General features: G+C 38.6%; 1 protein-coding gene across 5 annotated transcripts in view; it reads left to right on the top strand.

Moving 5' to 3' along the window:
- wls (Wnt ligand secretion mediator) overlaps positions 1-20940 on the top strand; it is a 167909-nt gene that overhangs the window by 143532 nt on the left and 3437 nt on the right. For 3 of the 5 annotated variants that reach the window (XM_069938422.1, XM_069938418.1, XM_069938420.1), the window contains 4 exons: positions 8562-8705; positions 10120-10146; positions 10695-10778; positions 19179-19335. In XM_069938422.1, the coding sequence (XP_069794523.1) occupies positions 8562-8705; positions 10120-10146; positions 10695-10778; positions 19179-19335 (412 nt within the window). The remainder of the gene's footprint in view (positions 1-8561; positions 8706-10119; positions 10147-10694; positions 10779-19178; positions 19336-20940) is intronic. The other 2 variants (XM_069938419.1, XM_069938421.1) reach the window with 1 other exon arrangement.

Raw genomic sequence — 20940 nt, 5'->3', positions numbered from 1 at the left:
TTCCTTCATTGCTAATTTTTTTTCTATGTTTACTATTTCCCTTTCCAACTGCTCTGTTTCCTGATTGTAGTCCTTCTTCATCTTGGTTACATAACTTATTATTTGCCCTCTAATGAATGCTTTCATTGCGTCCCATAGTATAAACTTATCTTCCACTGATTCCGTATTTACTTCAAAATACATTTTTAATTGTTTTTCAATAAATTCTCTAAAATCCTGTCTTTTAAGTAGCATGGGGTTTAATCTCCATCTATACATTCTTGGAGGGATGTCCTCTAGCTTTACTGTCACTGAACCAATTACTCAAGAAAGATCAAACATGGTATTGGAACACAGAAACTAAAAACACAGTCGATCAACTAAAGAAAATACTGACATCAACAAATAAGGAGCTGATCCACTACGACCCTAGTAAAGAAGTTACACCAGCCATGGATGCTTCACTAGTGAGACTAGGAGCAGTACTATCCCAAATCACAGAAAAAAGGTTAGAAACTAGTAGCGTATGCTTCGAGAACATTAATCACAAGCGAACGCAATTACACCCAACTAGAAAAAGAAGGACTGGCAATAATTTTTGGTGATTTTTTTTAATTCCACCAATAACTATACAGGAAAAAAAATTCACCTTGATCACAGACAACAAGCCTCTTAGTTTAAAACATAAACCAGGAACACTCAACAGCCATGCAGATGCCTTATCTCGCATCCCATTAACTGAGACAGAATGAGAAGAAATTATTACGCCGCCATGAACTATCAGTCGAAGAAGGATGTTTACTATGGGGTACCAGTACAATTATGCTGGCCAAATGGCAAACTACCATGTAATCAGAACTACACCACAACCATCTGGGAATGGTACGAATGAAGGTACTGGCCTGGATGCATGTCCATAGACCCCTCCATAGACAGACATTGAAACAACAATAAGAGAATGAAAAGTATGTCAGTCAATGCAGCCAAAAATGCTGCAAGCCGAAGCTAACCAATAGAAATGGCCATCCAAACCCTGGTACCAGATTTCTGTAAACTTCGCTGGACCATTCATGGGTGAGACTTTCCTAATAGCTGTGGATGCACACTCCAAATGGCCAGTAGTTTCACAGCTGAAAAATACCAAAGCACATACAGGTACACAATCCTATATCCGGAACATGTTAACAAGCTCTTTGTTCCGAATTTTGGATTTTTCCGGATTTCACAAAGCCCACACGAATTGTGCTACTGTATCCACCCCTACCCCCGAGAGAGAGAGAGAGAGAGAGAGAGAGAGAGAGAGAGAGAGAGAGAGAGAGAGAGAGAGAGAGAGAGAGAGAGAGAGAGAGAGAGAGAGAGAGAGAGAGAGAGAGAGAGAGAGAGAGAGAGAGAGAGAGAGAGAGAGAGAGAGAGAGAGAGCATGACGTATCAGAGTCTTAATTGTGTGAGTGCATACACAACAGAACCTCTTATCTCTTCCCCTAACTATTGAAACCCCTATCATTATAGCTTGCCTCTTTCCCCCTCCCTCCATTTCTTAGCCATGGGGTCAGGCTGTGCCAGGGACCTGACTGATCACTGAATCCGGTAATATTTGGATTTCAATATTTTTTTTCCCATCAGTGGCTACAGCTGCTTATGGATTTGCTGGTAAAATGTTAGCAAAATATCAGACTCTAATTTATTTCATTATTATTCTAAATGCATGAAATACATCTCCTTGCTTCTTAAATGGTGAGATGTAATTTGAGATGTATGCATTTTCTAACATTTAGAAGCGTAAGCTTTAAAGGGTGTCTGTTTCTCTTATGTTTGATAGAGATAAGCTGCTGTAATTAATTGCTGTTCCTTTGAACATGAGCACTGTTTTGTGGCAATCTCCTGGCATGAATCACCCTAAAGAGTCAATTTCAGTTTAGCCCCAAAGCAGTTTGTTGCAGTATTTCATTTGCAGCTCTTTAACCAGGAAATGCGATTCAAGCTTTTCCCTTCTGATTTCATTCTCTTTCACTGCCGAACTTCCACGGCAGAAGCTCTCGAATGTTCCGTTATTCAACAATTATCCCCAAATATCCTCATATCTCTGAATAGTGAGCTGGACCATAAGCAGCTTATTTTTATTTCTCCACCCCACCCCCCCCCCCCCCCCCCCCCCCCCAACCTCTGGTTTGTGGGAGAAATGTTATTTTTGTCAAGGCTGATTATTTGAATCTGGATTTTTTTTCCGACTCTTTGAAAGATCAAAAATACTGGGGGGGGGAGGGGTAGTGGAATCATGAAACCATAGGAATGTATGCATCAGGCTCATCCCAAGATAGGAGCACAAAATAGCCACCATAAAGGTACATTCAAAATGCTATTATGTGGAGGTCAACAAGAAATCAACAGACGCTGGGGTTTAGAGCAGTAAGCAAGTGCTGGAGAAACTCAGCATCTATGATCTGCTGACCTCAACAATTTATCTTGGTCCTTGGCAAAGACTCCAAAGCCTTCGTTTTCTTACTGATGAATCTGCTGTGCCTTGACTGAATGAGATATACAAATGGAATTAACTTTTTACTGAATCCTGTAGTGTTTCAGTTACTGTTATGTTTTACTCCAGAGATCGTCTCCAAGGAATGTTGTTCTTGGGCAGGTGACGAGCCTGCTGGCTTGAACTGGAGCCAGTTCCGGATACTCCCTTTTTCCTCCTCCTTTCAAATGTTGCATTTTTCCTCACAGAAAACCATGGCAATAGAAACAAAGACCTCCATTTGTGGGCCCTGTGAAGTCTTTGATGGATGCCTATCCTGAAGATGTATTCCTCCTCTCTTTGAAAAGAGTTCTGTGAGAGTCTCTCACTGATCTCCTTAGTTATCCCCTCTGCTCCTGAGGTCTATGTCCATGACTTGTCTACTTTCCAAGGATGCAGCATGATCTGCTGAGTTTTGTGCGCTTTAGTGCACTGCATGCTATTATGTGGGTAGTTCTGGGACCTTGACTCTATTTAGGAACAGTCAAGATGGTGTGTGACTTGGGCAAATGTGATATTTCCATGTGGCACTTCTCCTTGATGATGAGAGAAAACAGGGTTGGAAGCTGTTAGCAGAGCGGCCGTGGTGAGGAGCTCCATTTTGCTGCAACCAGTAAAGGGAATAAATGGGATATTGTAGCAAGAGTACAGTACGCAAAAGTTCTGAAGAAACTCAGCAGGTTATGCAACGACCATTGAAGCATAAAGCGCATTGGTGTACTGTACTTGACCTCAGCATCTGCACTCTTGTTTACGTCTATTGTTGGAACAGCCCCTCTTTCAGGATTGACAACTATGTTCTGGGAGTTCCCAGGTTCAGGAAAGTTGCCACCCCTTGCACAGTTGGTTTGTTTGCATTTCCTTCTTTGTTTACATTTCTCTCTTTTGTATCTTGAGTACTGTTTTTCACAGTACCGATCTGCAGAAATTCTGCCAGGGCCTCAGAAAAAAAAGAATATCTGTATTGTATGTGATGTTATGCATGTACTCTGACAATAAATTTGAACTTTGACTTTGAACTTTGGTAGATAATCTGACATGTACTTTGTAGGTGCTGGAAAGAGGATAATGGGATGTGTGTTATTCTCAACAGCACAATCAACTTTTGACTAACTTTTGAAGTCACACTATTTTTATGGCTTCTGCAGTTGAGTTTCTGACCAATTGAGACCTCAACAATATGACAGTGAGTGGGGTTATCAGTGAAGGTAGAAAGACATTAAATATCAAGGGTAGATGTTTCCACTCTTGCTTGAGACTCTTGTTGCCTGGCATGAATGAGTTGCAAATATTCAATCCTATCTTGTGCTTGGCCTGAATGTTGTTTAGGACTCTCTGCCTGAAGTTTTAGAAAGCTTTTCCAATTGGGAATTCAGAAGGAACCATACCAAAAAGTGGCATCTGGCTAGTCTACCTTCTTCCTTCTTTGTCTCACACTACTCCTCTCTCCACTATTGCGCAGGACCAATTTCCTGATAACATTTGCACATGAAGAATGACCACTTGACATGATATCAAAGAGGCACTCGTGTCAACTTAAATGTCAGAAACAGTCAGCACCATCATAAGGGGGTGAAAAACTGAGCAACGTACAAGGCTAAAGAATGTTTAGCAGTATTCTTTTGAACAAAGCAAAAATCTCATCTGCATTCCACCCTGAGGGGTTGACATGTCTGGACTGCTCAAATCCAATTCTAAATGCTTAGTAAATATTTCCGTTTGGTGAAACACAACAATTTATCTTGGTCCTTGGCAAAGACTCCAAAGCCTTCGTTTTCTTACTGATGAATCTGCTGTGCCTTGACTGAATGAGATATACAAATGGAATTAACTTTTTACTGAATCCTGTAGTGTTTCAGTTACTGTTAAGTTTTACTCCAGAGATCATCTCCAAGGAATGTTGTTCTTGGGCGGGTGACGAGCCTGCTGGCTTGAACTGGAGCCAGTTCCGGATACTCCCTCTCTCCTCCTCCTTTCAAATGTCGCATTTTTCCTCACAGAACACCATGGCAATAGAAACAAAGACCTTGTTAACATGTTATGTACAAAGGCTAGAAGAATTACAATAGCATATCCATGATGCCGACAAGATGAGGTGACTGAAGTAACTTGGATTTTCATCCCTCTGGATTAAATTATGTGGCCAGTAAATTAAAATGCAGCAAGAAGATTTGTTTTGTGTGATGTCTAGGTAATTTAAATTGTAAAGCAGGTGGTGCAATAATAAATGTGTAAGGAGTGGTGTAACATTACTCAGTGATGATTATGGAGAAAGTGCAAAAACAGTGCTGGATAGAAAGTATAATTTTAAAAGGCAGTGCAAGGGCAACATCTTTTTCAGTCTGAGATCCATTCGAGAGTGTGATAACATTGGGAAAGAAACAGTTCTTAATACTGGAGGTCCGTGTTCTCAAACACCGGTACAGCACATCCTATTCCTCCTGGACAGTTTTAAACCTAATGCCATGGTCATTGATTTTTCTAATTTTAGATATGTGAAGGGCCTGCTGTCTTTGGCTGGAGTCTATTCTGGATTACTCCTGCTCTCCTCCTCCCTTGCAACTGTTCCATTTTTACTTCTAGAACAGCATGGGAATAGAAACAAAGAGCTTGTTAACATGTTAAAATTGTACAAGTATGTCTCTGTTTGTCTCTTTCAGCTCCCCCAGCTTCTTTAAAACCCAAAATATGTAATATTATCTATTCAATCATAGTCTAGATAAAGGCTTCAGACCCAAAATGTTGACTGACTATTTCTACCCATGGATGCTGTCTGACCTGCTGAGTTTGTTCAGCATTTCTCTGTTTACTCAAGACTATGGCTCTTGAATGATTCTCAATGACAACCTTTTGGAAAGGAGGACTTTTTAATCTTTCAGAAGAAAATAATATGATACCTTCTCCATAGAATTAAACCATCTAATGATCGTACATTGTCGTTACTTGGAAATGTATTTCCATAAATATCCTCATAGATAGAGTGGTAAAGAAGGCTTTATAAATCAACGCATAGAATGTAGGAGTTGGGAAGTGATGTTGAGATTATTCATGGTGTTGGTGAGGCCAAATTTGGAATACTGTGTGCAGTTCTGGTCCCAAAATTATAGGAAAGATATAAATAAGGTAGAGAGGGTGCAGAGAAGATTTACTAAAATGTTGCCTGGATTTCAGTATCTAGAATACAAAGAAAGATTGATTAGACTGGGTCTTTATTCATTGGAGCGTAGAAGGTTGAGGGGGGGTGGTGTTTGAGAGAGGCACATAAAATTATGAGGGGAATAGATAGAGTAGATGTGTATAGGCTCTTCCCCTTGAGGGTAGGTGAGATTTGAATGAGGGGTGAACAGTTAAGGGTTAGAGGGCAAAAGTTTAGAAGTAACATGAGGGGGAGCTTCTTCACTCAGAAGTGGTGGCTGAGTGGAATGACCTTCCGGAAGAGGTAGTTGCGGCAAAGTCAATTTTGTCATTTAAGAAAAAGTTGGATAGGTGCATGGATGTGAGGGGATTGGAGGGTTATGGGCAGGGTACCGGCAAGTGGGACGAGAGGAGATCATTTAAATTGGTACAGACTAGAGGAGCCAAAATGGCCTATTTCTGTACTGTAATTGTTATATGGTTATACAAGATCCTGTAACTCCATGACAGCATTATGTGTATCCCCACCCTTCTTGGATTGTAGTGGTTCATGAAGATACCTCACTGCCATCTTCTTAAGGGCAATTAGGGATAGGCAATTAAATGATGGCCCAGCCTCTTAGTTGACATCCATTTAATTAATAATTGAAAGATTCTGCAATGTCTAATAGATATGCACACAGCAGGAATCAACCTATTAAACAGAGAAGGACCTGCAGCAACCTCCCAATGTATCTTATTTTGTGGGGAGATAACTTCCACAATTGCCCTTGATGCCAGGGTTCTGATTTGAGATAACTAACTGGTGAGGAGGATTTGGATGATGATGGACTCAGCCCTGGAAAGGAACACTGAAGTTGTGATTACTTGTTGACATTTAAAATAGCCAAACTTAATATGAGATTATATCACAGTGGAAAACACACCAAGGTAAACAGGGCAAAGTGGAAAGGTCCAATTTTAATACAAGGAATCAGGATTCTGAAATTGGTATGAAAGGTTTAATATCCAGGAAAATGCCTCTATGTCAAAATAGGCTTATTCCTTTTTCAATGGATAGCCAATTCTTGAGGATTTAGAGACAAGTGTATCAAGAGGATGGGAGATTCATAATATTAGAAAGAATGAGGGAAAAATTTAATGTACCTGGTAATACTTTATTTTATTATTACCAAGTTAAAGCTCTTTTTAATCTGGCAAAATAGGCCCTACCTAATCAAAGTGAATTAGAATTACTGATTTGTAATACTACTGTAAATAAATTTATTTCAGTAATGTATAACTTACTTCAAACTAAGGCCCCCAGAATTGGGGCGCTTAAATCAAGATTAAGATTGGAATTAGATTTAAATTCTCAAATAAGTGAAAAGGATTGGATGAAGTTGTGGAGGAATAATATGACTAAACTTATAAATGTAAGATATCAGTTAGTTCAATATAATTTTTTACATCAATTATATTTGACTCAACAGAAATTAAATAGATTAAATCCTGCCATATCAGATTATGTTTTAGATGTAGATCTGAGGTTGGAACTTTTTTCATTCAACTTGGCAATGTCCTGAAGTTAGACAATTTTGGTTAGGAGTAGGTAATTTTTTTTGGGATGAATTACTGGGGTCAAATTCCCACAGGACCCAATGTTATTTTTATTGAGTAATATTAAGAGTCTGGAAAAACAACCAACTGAAAAACCTCACAAAGATAAGCGTATACAGAGCCGTTGTCATACCCACACTCCTGTTCGGCTCCGAATCATGGGTCCTCTACCGGCACCACCTACGGCTCCTAGAACGCTTCCACCAGCGTTGTCTCCGCTCCATCCTCAACATCCATTGGAGCGCTCACACCCCTAACGTCGAGGTACTCGAGATGGCAGAGGTCGACAGCATCGAGTCCACGCTGCTGAAGATCCAGCTGCGCTGGATGGGTCACGTCTCCAGAATGGAGGACCATCGCCTTCCCAAGATCGTATTATATGGCGAGCTCTCCACTGGCCACCGTGACAGAGGTGCACCAAAGAAAAGGTACAAGGACTGCCTAAAGAAATCTCTTGGTGCCTGCCACATTGACCACCGCCAGTGGGCTGATAACGCCTCAAACCGTGCATCTTGGCGCCTCACAGTTTGGCGGGCAGCAGCCTCCTTTGAAGAAGACCGCAGAGCCCACCTCACTGACAAAAGGCAAAGGAGGAAAAACCCAACACCCAACCCCAACCAACCAATTTTCCCTTGCAACCGCTGCAATCGTGTCTGCCTGTCCCGCATCGGACTGGTCAGCCACAAACGAGCCTGCAGCTGACGTGGACTTTTTACCCCCTCCATAAATCTTCGTCCGCGAAGCCAAGCCAAAGAAAGATTAAGGCTATAAGGTCAAAATTTAAAATTAAATATTTATCAAATTGAATTTGTGTTCATTGCTTTAGCAGTTTCTAGGAAATGTATAACAGTATCATGGAAGTCAGAAATAGATTTAGGAATGGAAAGATGGCATGCAGAACTTTGTAGTGGTATACCATTAGAGAAAATTACTCATTGTCTGTGAGATAAATATCATTTCTTGGAAAATACGGAGTCCATATTTACAATATTTTGATTTGCGTGTATATCATTGAAGACCTTGCTTCTTTGTAACCTCCAATAGACTTTATTGTATAAATGTTTTATTTTCTTGGCATTCTGGGGTTTTGACCTATATAGGGGTGGGGGTGGATATATATCACGTGTATAATATTTTTGAAATAATTTACAATTGACTAATGTAATTATATTGTGGTTAAAAATTTATAAAGTATTCAAAAAAAAAAACAAGGCATCAGGATTCCATTTGATATTCATTTTGCAGTCTCAATGGACAATTTATTATTTTGAGGACTGGGGATGAAAGGAAAATTTAAACCACTTCATTGGTGTTTACCTTGACAAACTGCTGTTAGATGGCCTTTATCATCGTTGCAGGCATTTGTGCCTGTCTGTATTTCGTTTTTCTCTGCTTCATGGTATTCCAGGTCTTCCGAAATATAAGTGGCAAAAGATGTTCACTCCCTGCCATGTCCAAAGCAAGGAGACTACACTATGAGGTACAAAAATAAAGATAAAACTAAATGCAATGTGGAGTTATTGTTGTACAGAAAGTGCCTGTGGCATCATGTTTGCATGAACTGTCTGAAAGCTAATTCATTCGTCCCTTTCTCTCTTTTTCTGGTTTTACTTTTCCAAATGTTTATGTTCTTTACTTTGGAAAGTTGTTATATATTCTACCTCTACTTTCTAATCAAGCATTTCATATTGTAACAGTTCTGTGCTTTTAAATCCTAATTGTTCTCCTCGATCAAAAACATTTGTCCTCATGTAAATGACCAATTGGAAGAGGTTTACCACGTCAATTCCCCCTCATTCTCCAAAGTACTTCAATCAGATCCCTTTTATTCAAAGTCAGAACGAGAACCATCCATTTTCCATTCCCTCTTCATAAATCTGAAGTCCCTGGTGTTGGACAATCTCTTTTGCCTGGAGTCATGGAATGACCTTTTAGTCCATTGAGGTTATATCACCTTCTTCTATAGAATGACACAATAATTTTACCCTGAAGTGGAATGTCCATAGAAAACTACTAGAACCAAACCAATAATATTTTTTTTCAATTTTACCATTATTCTATTTTATTTTTTTATTTGCATCTATTTTTTTTTTTAAATCGTATTTACTATATATTTTAATCAATTGATTTTTCTAGTAATTTTTGCATTGAAGGCTACTCTATTAGTTCTTCCTCTTCCAATGTTCCTTTGTCTGAAATGTAATGTTGCAATTCCTTGTTGGTCAACTTTAGATCTGCCTGTCTCTTCCAGAAAACTACTCGTAAAACAAGATGGCATTTTTAAAAATCATAGTAGCTAACGTTGTACAAAACAGATTGTGATGAAGCTGTATGCTGTAGCTAGGAAGTAACTTAAATTGTACCGTTTTTATGCATGCAGAGGCAAGAAGGTAGTCATTTGTAGCAGCCTTTTTTAGTCTTTCAAAATTCTTTGCAGAATTTAGTCAGAAATGAGTGTCAGATCAGACGATTGGACAAATGTATGTTTCAATTAGGGCTTTTTGAAGAAGTGGGAGACAAAGATTATGGGCCTAGAAATTTTAGTGCACTTTCATGGGTGGTGTGGTAGGTAATAGCATGGTTGAGATCCCCTGGCATGCTTCCCATATGAGAGCAGGAACTTCTGCCTGAAATAATTCTGCTAGTACTTCATCAAGAATTACTTAAGTTTACAGGGGCTTTGTTTTCTAGCTCGGTGGTTAGAGCACTGGTGTTGTATACCAAGGGTTGCGAGTTTGTTTCTCGCTGGGGCCTCATTTCTGTGAGGGGTGATGGACAAAGTGGTGACTCTCTGTCTTTACAGCAGACAAATTAATGTATGTTACATTCAAAATGTAGAATTACGTCATAATAAATGGAACCTTTACCTTTAGCTATTTTCAACTTCTTGCCAGGTTGAAGGAGCACTCAAGATTGTGAAAGTAAGTCAAAATTTCTTCAACCAACAGTCAATCTTCAATATACCTTGAGCTGAGAATGGAGGAGTGTGGTCTTGTTAGCTGTGGTGAAGATCAGCAGAGACAATATCTTGGTATTAGTCGTAGAGAATCCCATTTGTGATTTTCAATGGGGAGGGGAAGAAACGAGTCTGAAAGGATTAATTTTTAAGCAGAAGGACTGGGAATAGGTTTGTGGAAAAAAAATGACTTGTCAGACCCAGAGACAGACGGAAGATCCAGCAAGGTTTTATTAAAAGTAAAGAAGGAAAAACACTATCTGAAGGAATTGTTATGATGTTAGTTTCTATATTATCATGGGGAGGGGAAGAAACGAGTCTGAAAGGATTAATTTTTAAGCCGAAGGACTGGGAATAGGTTTGTGAAAAAGAATGACTTGTCAGACCCAGAGGCAGACGGAAGATCCAGCAAGGTTTTATTAAAAGTAAAGAAGGAAAAACACTATCTGAAGGAATTGTTATGATGTTAGTTTCTATATTATCATTTTACAGTAACTATTGTCTCTCTTTCAGGGATTAATATTTCGGTTCAAGTTCCTGATGCTTGTCACACTCACCTGTGCAGCCATGACCATTGTATTCTTCATTATTAGTCAGGTAAACCGTAACCTCTATCCAATAATCTAATTAACTTTGCAGACTGAGCTGTTATGGATTTCCACTAATGCTTTAACATTAGTTAAAAAATGTACTGCATCTATATGGAATATTGACAGAAATTGAAAAGAGCAGTCATTTTCAAGGGTGAGAGTTTATCCACTGCCCTATATTTCCCAGGGTAATCGGTAGGATTCCATGAGGTAGCCCAATTTGCAGTTTCCTCCCAAAGCATAATTGGATTCCTCAGCAGAGCAAACTTGCCTGAAGTTGGACAAAAGGCTTGAATTGGCCTAAGTAGCTTTTAGACAGAATAGATGTACTCCTTCTGACCACATAAGGAATGCTTTGCCCTTCCCAGCCTTTAATATTTCATTATCATCTGAATGTACATGTACAACCGGATGAGACAGCATTTCTCCAGATGCTTGGGAATAGAGTGGGGAAGTGACCTGTCACTTTGTTGAGGTTTTTTTTTGTCCACATTGGATTTCAAAATTGGCCAACAGGCTGAATTGGATGAATCCTGACTAGAAAATACAACTGCTTTTAGAAATTTACAATATGATGCTCTGCCTCTGTCAGTTGTCTACAAGATTTTATCAAGGACAAAGAATTGTATTTTTATAAAAAATTTTAAAATGCTGGCAATATTTCCATAGAAACACAGAAGAAATTATTTTATCAAGGAAGTTTAGAATTTCCTCTGCTCAAGGACTTAGTGTTGAGGGCTCAATGATTTAGTACCATAATTGAAAGCAAGAAGAGTATTATAAAAGAATTTGTGTCCTGAGTGGTATTGCCATATTATTTTAACACTGGAAATACTACATTTGTTGAAGAAAGCAGGTACTAATTTAGCAGAAAGCTACTGGATTTGTTTTTTTTTTAATACTCTGCTCCAGTTTTTTTGCAAAGCACAGAAGATGAATCAAATGGTTGTGTATAGTCTTGCATATTTTTGAGCTATCACAAGGATTTCTGTAAAACATGATTAATGTGCCCAGAACCTTAAAACCAAATAACTGTAAATATTTTAATGAATCAAAGCCATTTATAGAATCAAAGGCTACTCTTTCCATTCCTATGCCGGCCAAATAAACCATTGCACACTGATCCCATTTTCCAGTTCTTGTTCCATGGCTTTGTAAGCACTTGAAATGTATGTTTTAAAGGTGCTGAGGATTTCTGCCTCCACCACAGTTTTAGGCAGTGAGCTCCACATTCTCATCATTCTTGGTTGAAAATATATTTCCTCTCCATCTTAATCTATGCCACTTAGTTATTGATATCTTAAGAGAAAAGGGAGGATCTTCCTTATTGACACATTTGGGTTTGCAAAATTGTCTTTCATTTATCTCCCCTCAGTTTCCTAAATGAGAAGTAGAGGTATAATTATACCATACAGCGAATTGAGCTTGGTCTGCAATCTTTTGAGATTCATGATTGATCCTTTCCCTCAAATACACCTCTTCACCACCATTTCATCCCTACCCCTCCCTTTGTATGGCAAAAAATTACTTTTAACTTAGTCATGGAATAAATAGAGGTTGAGACAGGGTATCCAAAGCCTCCTGAGGAGGAGAATTGTGAAGATTTACAACACTCCTGAAGAAACCCACTCTCATCTCGCCTTTCCTCTGAACTAGATCTCTCTGGACCTGGCATCGTCTTGTAAATCTTGCTCTGTACTCTCTCAAACACTATTAATTCCTTCCTGCAGTGCGTATACAAAATTGAACACAATAAAACCTTAGTTTTACATGGCCCTGTCATGACATTCCCACTATTATTACACTGTTCCAATTAAACATAATTTTGAGAAACGGCAGAAGGCATGTCACAGCCTTCTGAGTGCAATGCTGAGCTCAACAATTCTAGCTCCTCCAGATTGATTTTTTTTAAATTTTATTAAATGTTCTACCTCCACTATCACTCCTGGTGCTCAGTCTCTTCACAGATGCTCACTAGCCTAGCCAGATGCAGCTGTTCTGTTTTCTGAGTTAGAGCATCTGAAGATGGCCTGTGCTCCATGGGGTAGCCCAAGATAGAGGCATTCAGGCCACAATGTTCCTCCTCATGCTGACACTTTCTGACCTGCTGGTGGTTCTGTGCATGAGCAAGGCAATCTAATTAAAGGCTGTTGACATCATCACCATGAGTTTAACAGTCCTATTGCAGGTGAACAAAAGATGGATACCCACTTGTTAAATGTCAGCTTTGATTTAAAAGCAGAGCCGCCACTCATTTCCTATCAATTTTGGTGCAAGTTTTCCCCTTTGTGGTTCATCCCATTTTGAAAGTGGAAATGCAGAACACTATTTCTTGCTGTGCCAGTAATTATTTTGGAATCGTATACAAAGTTTTTAGTCACCATTAACTTGTTTCTGCTCTTGCATGCTCTCGTGTGCCCTGAAATCTTCATTCTAGAATCTCAATAAAACAAGTGAGTCAATTTCCTCCTCTCCCCCAATAGACAAAAGCTTATGATACATATAATTTGTACAAATTGGTGTTGTTTTTGCTCACATTTGATAATGGTTACCATTTGTTATCTGGTCTTTGGATTTAATAGGCCTGATGTTTAATGGTTTGTTTTATTCAACTTTGACCTCATTAGGTATAAATCATAAATTGATCTTATAAACTGGTTGAGAAATTTGACTTCATTGGGGCAGGATAATGAGGACGAAAGTTAGGACCTTGTGATAGAGTTATCCAAGGTATTGGGGTTCTGTGCGCACTACTGGTTGCCCAGCTATAGGAAGGATAAAGTTAGAAAGCAAGCAGAGGAGATTCACCAGGGTGTTGCCAGGACCAGCAGGCTTGAGTTATCGGAAAGGTTAGATAGGCTAGGTTTTTATTCCTTTGAATGCAGGAAGCTGAGGGGTGTCATACAGAGGTTTATAAAATAATAGGAGGGGGCATGGAAAAATGAATGCTCAAGTCTTTTTCCTAGGGCAGACAATTCTGGAACTGGAGAGCTTGTGTTTAATATGAGAATGGGGAGATTTAAAAGGGTCCAGAAATGTAAAGACTAACATTCTTTTTTTTTAACTTTATTTAAGATTTTATAACATATATGATTACACTTAAAAAAAATTAGGAATAAAATAATAAAATTACAATACAATATCAGTAATCTAAATAAACTATACCCTCCCCAATAATTATTACACATTAATAACCCGACTCAAATTAGTCCAACCCCCCTTCCCCCCAAAATAAAAAGTGAAGAATTAATAAAGTTAATAATATATGAGAAAAAAAGACCCACTTACAAAACAAAAACATAACCGATTAAAATACTAACAAAAAGAAAAGTAATTAATACTAAGATATCAGACTTAAAAAACATACTTAAATCAAACTTAAATGCATATATTTAACAAACGGAGTTAAGAGGAAACATATATTTAACTCAAACTTAATATAAAAAATTAGTAAAGTTAGTAACATTAACAAAAATTCTTTAAAAAATTCAATTCTTAAAAAAATAATCAATTCTTAAAAAAAAGTGTAGCATGAAAAAAAAGATGAAAAAAAAACTTTCTCTATAGAGATAAACCTTCACCAAATATCAACTAACTTCACATCTATCATCATATTAATCACATAAACCACCATCTTAAAACAAAATTCAAACCTCATTAAGCATTGTACAATTCAATTTTAGTACTCTTCCACCATTTTTCCCTTTTACTCTTGAATAGTTATCCAATAAAAGCTCCAATACCACACTTAAATATCCCCAATCATTACGTTAAAATTCAGATATCCAAATAATAAAAACACATCTACAACGAAATCTATATCTTCAACAAATGGAGCATAAACCACAAACAAAATTCAAACCTCATTAAGAATTGTACAATTCAATTTATAACTTTCACCATTATTCCCTTCGTTCTATAACTAAAATAGCAAAATAATATACACCAGAATTACCACTCCTTTCACCTTAAAGTTAAAGAAAAAATATTTTAAAAAACTTATCCATCCCATTCACATTTAAATTTCAGATATTCCTTATCTACTGAATAAACTTTACAAAAAAAAACCACATAAATTTTTAGTTTTTTAAACAATCAAATACTTTCTTATGCTTTTTTTTTATATTTAAAAAAAAACCTTCACTCTTTAATCTAATAATACAAAAAAAAAGGAAAAAAAATGGGTAGGAGGTTAAAAATACCCCCTCCCGTCTAAACCACGCAATGCGGTAACTCCCAAAAAAGAATGGGTGTGAGATAACTCACACGTAGCAGATGACTTTCAGGAAATAATGCCTATCCAGTTCTCTCCCCCAACTCTCACTTCATCTTAAACTAACATCATCATTATTTAATATCCCTTTTTTTTAAAAAAAAACATTAGAAAAAAAAAAGGACAACTCTTTTAATCAGCTCCAACTGCCAAGTCACCATTACAACCATTCCGTCTTGGAGCACGGCTCTTTTCTTCCATCTCTTGTCTCCTTAGAGATTGCGGCGGACTATGTCTCTGTTGAAACTGAGTAATTGGCAGCTCTTGAGCAAATGCTATTGCTTCCTTTGGAGAATCAAAGAACTTTGGTTGGCAACCATCTTGAAAAACCTTCAAAACAGCTGAATATCTAAAGGTTGCCTTGTAACCTTTCTTCCACAACAACTCTTTAGCAGGATTGAATTCACGTCGTTGGAACATAACTTCTTGACTCAAATCCGCATAGAAGAAAACTCGATTATTTTGAATCATCAAGGGTGATTTTCTTTGTTGTGCATTTCTAATAGCCACTCGTAAAATTATTTCTCTGTCGTAATAATTCAAGCAACGAACCAAAACAGGTCTTGGACTTTGACCTGAAATAGGTCTTCTACGCAAGGCTCTGTGAGCACGTTCCAGTATTATACCTTCCGGGAAATGTTCTTGACCCAGCACCTGCGGAATCCATTCAGTAAAAAATTTTCTTGGGTCTGGTCCCTCCATACCTTCCAGCAAACCAATAATCTTTATATTGTTCCGTCTAGATTGGTTTTCCAAATAATCAATCTTTTTCACCAAATTTTTATTTTGAGTTTGTAAGTCTTCAACCATTTTGGTCACATCAAAAACTTGATCCCGTATTTCGTCTATATCTTCTTCACATGAATTAAATTTATCTCTCACTTCAAGCTTAAAAGCTCCAAACTCAGCCATCTGTTGAGAATGTATTTTCACCAAAGTATTAAACCTAGTACCAAGTTCAGTCATAATCTTGGATAATCCCTGCATTGTATAAGATAATTTAGATTCAAGATTCACAAAAATCTTTTCAATTGGAAGAGATTTTGGCTCAACAGATTCCTGCTTCTTCTCCAAAGGATCTTCTATTCCTTCCTTCATTCTGGTTGCCTTCCTTGTAGTATGACTGCGTGTGGAAACCCCAGCCACAGCCTCTCCAGCAATGACTGGAGGATGCTGGCCGGGATTTTCCCCAGTCCATAATGTATTAAATTCTCCCAGTACATCAAGTTGTATAGGTTCTTGTATCTCAATAGATGCAGTTTGCAGCGCCACCTCTACAGTTGACAAATGCCTTTGAGTAACTCTTTGTTCTAAAGGCTGTTTGGCACCCTCTTTAGGGGGCTCTACCAATGTAACATAGAGCTCTACATCCGAACACTGTACCTCTCTCCTGGGATCCATTTCACGCTGAGTCCCGGTGTCTTTCCTGTAGGTAGGCTCCAAAACTTGAACTTTTGTAAAATGTAGTTTTTTGATGATCTGTTGTCGTTTTTTTTTTTGCTCTTTTCCACCAATTGTACCATCATAAGTTAAATTAACAGCACTGAAATTATCTAAAGTTTTAAAGAATTTTAACGGGCATTTCTAGACAAAACAATAAGATAGAGTCAGGAGAGGACTGGAAGGCACGTCTGATCCTTACGCCATCTTGCCACGCCCCCTAAAGACTAACATTCATGGAGATGTTAAATATAGACAGTGCCCTGGTGTGGACGCCTCCACTTATGAACGAGCTCCTGGAATATCAGTAAATTTAGAAGTTGGATGCACGAACGTCAAGCGTACATTTACTCCCATGAATGGCAGAAATAGTTTTCCTTCTCTCTCCACTTTAAGAATTATTTCTCATTGGTCTTGTATATTTTTGATATAATTCATTACAATACTGAGGAGGTATGGTTAACATATCAATGGATTTTTTTGTATATTTTCTGACTTGCGGACAAAATCAACTTAAAGACATCTGTACAATCTGAATAATATTGTCAGCACTACATTTGTGAAAACCTGTGACCAGGAAAAAAATTACACTTTCAATATTGCTGATTATGTTCAAAGTATTCCAGGTAAAATAATTTGCAAAACAAATATCAAGAGGAACTTGGTGGGTCAGGCAGCATCCATGGAAGCAGAGAGATACTGCTTATACTTGTGTAATTGTAATTTTTTTTTTTTTTTGCTCCGAAATTGGGTGTTTTTGTATGACTCTTGTAAAACATGGCCCCGACTGCCCACCCATCTGAGCTCCTGACACCACAACAGCACCCCTGCCCTGGCCACTCACCCACTGGAGCTCCTGACTCCCAGCCACCTGCCCTTCCAAACTCCTGACCACGGATCCTTCCCTGGTTGCATGCCCATCCGAACTCCCAACACCATGGATGCCCTCCCATCCGAGCTCCCAACCTCCGATCCTCACCCCGGCTGTCTTCCTATCCAAGGTCCCAACACCTTGGCCACCCGCCCATCCAAGCTCCTGACACCCCAACCATGGACTTATCACTTGGCCCCGGCTATTTGAGCTCCTGACACCTTGAACGATGCAGGCACTTCACAAAGTCAAAAGTATGACCTGTGTAAAAGTTGTCCCTCACTCTTTGACCCAAAAAAGTGGTCCAAAAAACTTGACGATTATACTAGTATATATGGTAGTTGACATCTTGGTTCAAGGACCCTTCACCTTTTATTTTTCTTTATTTCTCTTCCCACCACCTCCTTATACCTGCTATCTCTTGATAAAACATCAACAAAAAGGCAAATCTAAATAGGTCATATGCATTGAATGGTAGACAATTGAGAAGTGCAGAGCAACAAAGGGATTTAGGAGTTATGTTAAATAGTACCCTCAAAGTTGATACTCAGGTAGATAAAGTGGTGAAGAAGGCATTTGGAATGTTGGCCTTGATAAATTGGAGTATTGAATTCAAGAGTTGGGATGTTATGATGAAATTGTACAAAGCATTGGTGAGGCCAAGTTTGGAATACTGTGTGCAGTTTTGGTCACCAAATTATAGGAAGGATATAAACAAAATAGAGAGAGTGCAGAGAAGGTTCACGAGAATGTTGACAGGATGTCAGGGTTCGAGTGACAGAGAAAGGTTGAGCAGCCTGGGGCTTTTTTTCTCTGGAGCGTAGAAGATTGAGGGGGGATTTGATGGAAGTGTTCAAGATTTTAAAAGGGACTGAGAGAGTCAACGTGGATAGGCTTTTTCAATTAAGAGTGGGGGATATTCAAACTAGAGGCCATGGTTTGAGATTGAAGGGGGAAAATTCTAAGGGGAACATGAGGGGAAATTTCTTCACGCAAAGGGTGGTTGGGATGTGGAATAAGCTTCCGGCGGAGGTGGTTGAAGCAGGAACAATATTTACATTTAAGGAAAGACTGGATAATTACATGGAGGGGAGAGGATTGGAGGGGTATGGACCAGGTTCTGGTCAGTGGGACTAGAAGGGTGGGGATTTGTTCCAGCATGGACTAGTAGGGCCAAACTGGCCTGTTCTGTGCTGTATATGGTTATATGGTAACTTCTTTTCCCCACTCCCATCCTCACTCTTGCTGCACAACCCAGTGAGTTCATCCAGCACTTTGTTTTTAATTCCAGATTCCAGCATCTGCAGGCTTGTATCTCAAATCAACTGACCATGTCAGTTCTCCATTCCACTAGCAACAAGCAGTGCTGCCTCTTTCATATGACAGTGTGCTCAAAAGACATGGCGACTAGTTTGTGCATAGCATGTTCCTATAAGCATGTTTGTGAAAATGACAACCTAATTTTTTTTGTGATGTTGGATGATGAATAAATATCAAAGGACTGAAATCTTTGATAAAGGGATCAGCCAGAATCCCAGTGATTGTATGACAATTTTTCAGAGTATCCCCTTCCAGAAATTCACAATCCTCTTCTCTATTTAAATTGTGTGCCTCCTGGTGGGAAGTGTATTTGTGAAAATGAAGGGGAAGGAAAAGTTAAACTTGGCTGCAAAACTTTTAATTCAGTCGCCACCTTGACATGAAACATATCATCAACATGGCATAAAGGCTTTGAGGAAAAAGCATTTATCCTGAATCTTTAGCTTTTGTATATTATTCTGAGCTACTTTGCAAGCATATCAAATTGTGGCTTCTCTCTACAGGTGAATGATGGATACTGGAAGTGGGGAGAATACACCATCCAGGTGAACAGTGCTTTCTTCACCGGCATTTATGGAATGTGGAACCTGTATGTGTTTGCCATTATGTTTCTTTATGCTCCTTCGCATAAGAGTTACAGTAACACTGATCAATCAAATGGTAGGTTTCCTTTTTAAGTAGTTCTGAAATTTTGAAGAGCTTTACTTTCTCTAGAATTGCCGACAATATCAAATTTGTAATTTTGGAAATGAACATCATAGCTCATTTGGATAGGCAATTAGGAAAGTAATTTAGATTCCACTAAAATTGTAGAAGCTCAGCATTATTGCATGGTTATTGATTTTTCTGTCTTTTTTGTTTAAATGTTAAAGTATGTGCAACTGACTTGTACTCACCAACTCATCTTTGATAGGTAAGAAATAGAGGAAATGAACATATTAATAAAAATGGGAAGAATTAGGTCCAATTCATATCTTCCTACACTTTTAATATTCCCTTTGCGTTATCTGAATTCAGTAGCTGTTCCAAAGTAGTATGACAGGGAATGGAAAAACTTCAAAATACATTTGTCATTGGGTATATTAATTGAAGTTTTAAATGTTGTTCACTGTGCAAACCATGTGCCATGTTTACATGTGAATTGCTTTTTTTTTTAATCAAAAATTAAATTAATGGTATTAAAGCCTGATTGATTCATAAATATATTTCTCATTATTTATGGGAAGCATTATTCCAATCAATAACTTTTGATGCAAAAATATAAACTGCTGGAAGAACTCAATAGATCAAGCTGCATCTGTGAGAGGGAGAAATTGGCTATGTTTTGGCCATTATAAAGAGAGGGGAAGAAGTGAGCCAGAGGCCTATGGGAAGAAGAGGATTGAGGAGGGGTGAAGGATTACAGACAAATGGAGCCAGGTGCAGGAGGGGTGTTGAGAAAAAGGCAGGTGAATGATGGGAGGAAGCAGATAAAGATGGGAAAAGAAAAAGGCAATTGGAGGAGAAGGGAAAGCAAGGGTTAAGGTGGAGACAGTTGATGGAGAGAAAGTGAGAATGCAAAGGCTACTAGTGCTGGAAGGTGATAACTGGAAATCTTTAAGGGAGAGGATAAGAGTCCACAGAACCAAATGAAGGAGGGGATTCCATGGGGAAAATGTGTGGACAATAGGTGGATGGAAGGTGGGAGGGGGGGGGGTGGGGGAGGGATGAAACTGGATGATGGGTTCGAGAGGGACTGTATAGGAAAGAGGAAGAAATGGGAGAATTGGCATGGATTGGAACACAGGATGTAGGATTCCTGAAATTAGAAAATTCTGTGTAGACTATCCAGGTGGAATATGACCAGTCATTCCTTTATTTACTTTGGGTCTTATCCTGACAATGGGGAGGAATGGGGATGAACTGAATGTTGTGGAAAGGGGAGCTGAAATAACTTGCAGCCAGGAATTCAGGATGGCTATTGCAGGCAGAGTGCAGGTGCTTTGCAAATCGCTCTTCTCATCTGCACTTGGGCTCACCAATGTATACAAACCTTAACTAGAAGCACTGAATGCATGGGCAGGTTTGGAGAAGGTGCTCCTGAATCCTCACCTTGGTGTTCAATCATAATTATCCTTTGAAATCTTCTGGAATCAGTAACAGAATATTTGAAACAAATCCATTATTTGCAATCGCGTTGAGGCTCTGAAACACAAGTCCGATCCCCTTTCAAATCAGTGGAAAGCACAATATTTAACAGCACAACATTGCCATAAAGTACCCCTC

Source organism: Narcine bancroftii, chromosome 5 (assembly GCF_036971445.1).
Source record: "Narcine bancroftii isolate sNarBan1 chromosome 5, sNarBan1.hap1, whole genome shotgun sequence".
NCBI lineage: Eukaryota > Metazoa > Chordata > Chondrichthyes > Torpediniformes > Narcinidae > Narcine > Narcine bancroftii.
This window is presented reverse-complemented; position numbering and strand designations above follow the sequence as displayed.